At 40.8% G+C, this 6,467-nt stretch overlaps 1 protein-coding gene across 1 annotated transcript; it reads right to left on the bottom strand.

Annotated features, from left to right (window-relative positions):
* Positions 1-270: 270 nt before the first annotated feature.
* FIBIN (fin bud initiation factor homolog) lies at positions 271-5,896 on the bottom strand. Its single transcript, XM_069965768.1, has one exon. It carries the CDS (start codon positions 5,287-5,289, stop codon positions 4,663-4,665), a length of 627 nt encoding a protein of 208 aa, XP_069821869.1. The 5' UTR covers positions 5,290-5,896; the 3' UTR covers positions 271-4,662.
* Positions 5,897-6,467: the final 571 nt, after the last annotated feature.

Raw genomic sequence — 6,467 nt, 5'->3', positions numbered from 1 at the left:
AAACACCCCTTGAGGGATAAACCTTTTAGGCAAGTTTAACACCATGCTTTGCCAGTATAAGCAATGAGTATGTCATAAAATTTTCAAAATAGCAAATCCATGCTTGAGCAGGCATGGGCCACATTCATTTCAACGGCCTGAACATGATCAGCAACTGACAATGTTTGGGTCATTTTCCGTGTACAGACAAGTTTTGGCTTGGACTAAAAAGTAAGGTTTGCTGCAAGAAAAAACTTGCAGAAAATGACCTGAATTTGTTGGCTAGCATGGGCAAAAATTGGTCTGAAGAAGCCCTTATAGGCATTTATTAAAGCCTAAATTGCCTGAATTGTAAATTTTGCTAGGCCTATTGAGTTCTATTGTGTTTGGAAGCTATAATATTTTCAGGGTCTTGGCTAATGAGAGGTATTAGAGGATGCCCCTACCCCTAATGGTGTACTATATTGTAACCCAATAACACAATCATGTTTGTCCAATGCACCAATGCCAAATGATTGCCTAAATAACTGACAGTAGACTAGAAAATGGGTCCATGGCTGTGTTTAGATGATGGACTTGGAAAAGACCACTTTGGATCCCCAGCAGAATTTTGAGGCATACCCTTGGATTTATGCTGTGGATTTTTATTACCTATGTTGTTGAATTTGATGGGTTTTGGATGAGGCTTAATTGGGATTAATTCACATGCAGGGCAACTGGCCACAGAGAGTGAGAGTTTCCACAAAGACAGACCATGTCAGAAAAATCTTCATCACTTGACCAGTGACATAGATTTCCCATTAAATGAGATGTGGTTTTCATCAGAATCCACATGGCTTTCACTGTGGATGTGAAAAACCGTGAACAAACCGTAGCCTAAACCTTGTTTCATTCCATAAGTTAGGACACCCAGGATGGAATGAGGGGAGCTGTTTATGCTGCCAGATCATTAGGGTGGTCCAAGTAAAAAAGAGAAAAGAGCGTGCACTCACCCTAAAACATCCTTTATTTCAATCCTTTGATATCATCTATAAAAACACCATAGCGGCTAGACGCCGGCACCTCCCGACCATTAGGGTATGTGCACACTGTGGCATTAAAGAGGAATTAAAGAGGCATCCGTTCTTTTTTTCCACTTGAAATTCCTCCTGTAAAATATGAATAGAGCAATGTCCCATTGTGTTCAATGGAATTTTTGTTCTGTTGCTCACACTGCAGAATTTCCTAACAGAATTTTCTGCCCAGATGCGTGTTCTGTTCAAAGGCCCCGTTCACACTAAGCAAAAATGGCGGAGTGGCGCCGTGCTCAGTGTCCTGCTTTGAGTGAATGAGAGGGCGCATGCACATCCGCTTCCTCCCCTCTCCGCTCAAAGAAATGACATGTCACTTCTTGGAGCGGAGAGCGGCAGCAGCAGAGGACCGCGCGCCCTCTCATTCACTCAAAGCAGGACACTGAGCACGGTGGGATTTCACGTCGGAGAGCTCTGCCACGGAATTCCGCCGTTTTTGCTCAGTGTGAATGGGGCCAAAGGGTGCATTTACATTGAGGAACCTGCGCACTCTCACTCGCATCTCTGCCGGTCCCATAGACTCCATTCTATGCTCGGCCAGATTCCGCCATCCACCCAACGAATGGACATGTCAGTTCTTTGGGCAGACAGCGGAATCTGCCTGACCATATAATGGAGTTTATGGGATGGGCGGAGATTTAAGCGGGAGTGCGTGGAGGTGAGCAGCTGAATCCGCAGCGAATTCTGTGTTTGGATTCCTTAGTATGAACGCACCCAAAAAATTTACATTCTGCTAGAGGAATCCTATAGAAGTCAATAGGGGCTTAAATTCTACTTGAATTCTGCTTGAATTTCACTTGCATTCTGCTTGAATTGCGCTCAAAATCTGCTCCTATTCTGCTAGAGCTAAATAGGCAAGGATTTTAAGCAGACAACTTTTCTCTTCAATTCCTCGCCTGTTCCTCAGTGTGAACATACCCTTAGAAATTAGCATATAAAACAACAATTACGCACAAGCTTACTGTCCCTAGCACTCTAGCTGTCCTATATTCTGGAGTCCACTCCAGAGGGATTGATCTTCCTTTTTCTGGTAATGCCTCGCTCCCCTGCTCAGCCAATCACAGAAGCATAGAAAGAAGAACAACACACGAGTGGAGACCGGAAGCTATGAAAGCTGCAGCATGGCGGGAGCTGGTGAGATAAGTATGTGGGAGTTTGTTGTTTTACATCATGTGGAGGCATTGGGTTAACTATGGGGTTTCCTAGAATATACATATACAAGATCTGTGCATTTTATGTGATCGCAAAGGTCACACACCTCCAAGGCTGACATCAACACATAATGCATATGTAGCCCACCATTGACAGCTGGTACATGATAAAATGCTTGTGGATGAAGACTTTTAGGAGTATCTAACATATCTATAACTAAGTAGGTGGCCATATGACATGTAAAATCAGTGAAAGGCATCTTCTTGAATCTCTAGCAGTGAGTGTATTAGATTTCACTTGACTCTTGTGCTTGTATAAAATTTACGATCAATTAGCCCGATTTACTGCTAATAAAATGGGAATATATGGACACGTCTTGCAGTTAAATGTGGGATGCAATGAAGTGAGTGCCATGGGAATAGCATTCCTTCCTGGAGCTTAGCTGTGCATGGTGCAGCACTCATGACCACATGTGTTAGGCAGTGATCTCCAACCAGCTGTTACAATACTACAACCCCTATCAGGCCCTGACAGCCCAGGCCTATTAGGGGCTGTCATTTTAAATAGTTTAGATCACTATCACTATTTTATGGAATACATATGTAAGAAATATATTGTTTCTACTGCTATTTCCATAGATCATCATCTGAATTCTAAGAATGCCTATGGTGTGCTGTGTGCTCTCTCAAGTCATATTTCTCTATATTGCACCAATAGCAGGGAAACTTGGATAGACATTACCCACTGGGGTGAGCCTCTAGAGATTGTGATATTCTCTATACAGTATATTGAAACTGGGGTTGTTGGGAGTCTATTGTAAATGAAATATCCATTGGTCTTATACACCTATAGCACAATATAAAGGAGTCTAAGAGGAGCTCTGAAACCTTAATATCTTGATTATAAATTTATTAGATCAAATAATTTAGTGTCATATAGTCTCAGATATTTCAGGCAATCACATAAAGGATGCTTTGCATAGATAACAACATAATATTAACCATGGTTGCAGGGATCTTCAGATGCCTTCCATTATCTTGATATAGGAGTATAGACCAGAATTTCCCAACCCTTTGTCCCTTGTGAGCCACATTCAGCTTTGAGTAATGGTTGGTAGTCACAATACACTCAAAAACTCAAAATATATTTTACGTTTGCAGTGACAAAAAAATTACAGGCATCACTAATACATATTTCAATGCTAATGCTGCTGGTTCATGGTTAGGTTATGTCTGCAATATCAATTGTGAGTGGATATGGGAGGCCGCACAGCAGGTGGTCCCGAGACACATGGGGCTCCCAAGTCACTGGTTGGGGATCACTAGTTTACTGTGTTATAACCAATTAGTATAGCTATTATAGCCTTATTATAGTCTTAGGATATGCTTGCTGCTATTGGGGAACTGCTATATAAGTAACTATTATTAATGTGGGCTATTCCATACTGTAAAACAGTTACAATACAACATAATACTGATATCACCACATTTACTTTATGAACCTTATATATAACTTAAGGCAAAGACGGCAGCATGCCCTACCTAAGAATGACTCATGAGATATAAGATATTGTTTATATTAAGTTAAAGGTGAAAAAAAGCATCTGCTTTTTTCCCCCCAAATACAGCAACCCTCTTGTGTCTAGGTTGTGTGTGATATTGCATGTAAATTCCATTCAAGTGAATGAGGCTGAACTGCAATACCAGTCGCTACCCATAGACAAGTGAGGCGCTGTTTCTGGGAAATATAACAAACATTCTTTTTTATATTCTAGATAGAAGTAGGTGAGCAGCTAAATAGGATGCATTAAACTGTACTGTAAAGGTAACAAACATTACAAGAAATAAAAGGGATCGTAATAGGATGCTTCTTATATACAGCATATTCATTTACACCGAGACAGCAGTACTGATCAAATAAATAAACTATACTGGTGTACGCTGTATCTATAATAAAAATAATAATAATACAGAACCTGTGTATATCCTGTCCATATAGCTTTTCTATATAAGTTAACTAATAAATGCTGGGAGAACTATAGATACCAGGAGGTTATGGTTCTACCAGCATTTGACACATTAATAGAGATCAACCAAAATGTTGACATAAAAGGCAACTATTTAAATATTAAAAAGAATGCATAGATTGCTTTACAATGCATTTTATTACTTCCCCGTAAACTACGGATCATGCCGTAGCTTTTTTTAACCCCTTCCCTACCATGAAGGGTCTGCAGTGTACTGCACAGCAGCTCTTACTATTACTAAGTGAGTCAGTTGGCTGGTTGACCATGAGTGCGGCATGGTGTCACCTCCACAAAGAGGAAGTCATTTTCAGATTGAGAGTCATACAGATCTTGCCTGGATAACTGTGTGCTAGGTGAACAGCATTACCCAATGCTGTGCATGGTTTTGATGACTGAAACTTGCATAAATTAATAGTGACAATGAACTCCAGATTCTCAAACCTTCAAGTAGTCATTTTTCAGTCTGCTGAGTCTCGCACCATGACTTCTAATAGTTAAAGAAAGAAGCTCGTGTTTATCCCTCAGTCCCAGGGAGACATCTAAGGTTTCCTTGAGAACAGCTCTAGTGTGGATCATCATATCCACAAAGTCGTCATTTAACCCCTTCATCTCGTTCTTCTCGTTCTCCTGGCTCTGCTTAAATTTAATCTCGAGCTCTGATAAAGACTTGTCCGAGTTGGAGAAGGCTTCGCTTATCTGAGACGATTCCCTTCCAAGATACTTTCCGTAACTTTCCTCACCATCCAGGTCGTAAGATATGCTTTTACTAATGCTTTCAATTGCTCTTTCCACGTCTTCAATCTGTCTTTTTATGACTAGAAATTCTTCCTTTAAAGAGAGAGTTTGTCCATCGACCGGACAGGCTCTTTCATCCGTCACTCTGAAGAGCATCTGACACTTCTCGGGGTCATCGTTCTCCTCGTAATCCCCATCAGGGACAAAGTAATGGTGCAAAGTTCCATTGGACATTTCTGGCTGGAGAGGTCCATTGTAATAACCAGAGCACAGGTTGCACAAAATCCCAAACCATAGGAGATGAAATCCAGTCATTGTAAGTTGCATGTCTCTCAAGCACCAGAACAAAGGTAAGGAATACTGTATTCTATGACAACGTGTTGTCACAGGAGTAAAAGGATTACAACTCCCAAGCTATACTCCAGCAGAAATATTTCCTTTTACGTCTGGATCCACCCTTTACATTCCACAAGCTGATGATATTTATACAACCGAATGAAATACTGTCCTGCAGTCTCCAGATCTCCAGCACCTTGAGAGTGTAAATCTGCTTGAATCAGATCCTCCTTGGTTTACAGACAAAATATTGTCTGCATTCAGACTGAAGAGTGCATAAGTAAATACAACAGACTCTAGTGCCTTCTTAAGGAGCAGCCGGAGTAACACAAGGCTTGTCTGTGGTAAGTAAGATTGGTCTCTTCTGCTGGATGCTACTACACTATTTCAACATCTGGGCTGCTGTTGGTGAGTTTTTTTCCTTATTGGCTAATGACATGCCTTAGAAGAGGTATCTGTTCTCAGATTACAACATGATTTCGTCACTGTAGAAGCCAAGAAAAGTCCCGCAGAAGAATCCTTTCTGTAGGTCCCAGCTATTAAAGCTGCAATAAGCGTTTCTTCCTTCCTGCTGCTTATAAAAAATAGCTCAAATAAAGCTCACATCCACTGATGGATTTGGACACTGATGAAGCATTACATCTGCAATGAAAGAGTTACCAAGGGAAGCACGTGTGTAACTATAAATAAACATGAGCCATTGCTGGTGCCTAGCTCCAGGACGGAATTTCAAAGCTATTTTCCAGCCCTGTGCTGGGACAAAACCAATATTTATAGTACAAGAGAATATCATCCAGTATTTTTCTCCGGAATATCATTGGGGAAAAGAATTTCAGAAAACCTTCAGGTAGTGTCATTTGTTTCACAATGCACTATTCTGTGGTCTTGAATGAAACATGGTGAGGAGAGAAAGCAGATCCTCAGGGCATAGAAAGTAAGGAGGGGAAATTGCAATCACACTTCCCCCTCTTTATGTGAAAACTATGTTTATATCTCTTTAAGAAAATATTTGCATTACACAGTTATTGCCATAAAAATGTGATGTGTATGATATGTATAAACTGTATTTATTGTGCTCCACACTGTGCATCTGCGCTATATTCTGTAGGTGGGCCACGGTAAGTAGCAGTAGTAGCTGCCATACCCTTTAGGATGCTGCAGTATTAGCG

This window comes from Dendropsophus ebraccatus, chromosome 4 (genome assembly GCF_027789765.1).
Source record: "Dendropsophus ebraccatus isolate aDenEbr1 chromosome 4, aDenEbr1.pat, whole genome shotgun sequence".
Lineage (NCBI taxonomy): Eukaryota > Metazoa > Chordata > Amphibia > Anura > Hylidae > Dendropsophus > Dendropsophus ebraccatus.
Note: the sequence above shows the minus strand (reverse complement) of the source record. Positions and strands in the feature narration are given on the sequence as shown.

Bases quoted from the DNA above. Each gene is read 5' to 3' on its own strand.
- FIBIN (XM_069965768.1), bottom strand. From the start codon at position 5,289: ATGCAACTTACAATGACTGGATTTCATCTCCTATGGTTTGGGATTTTG.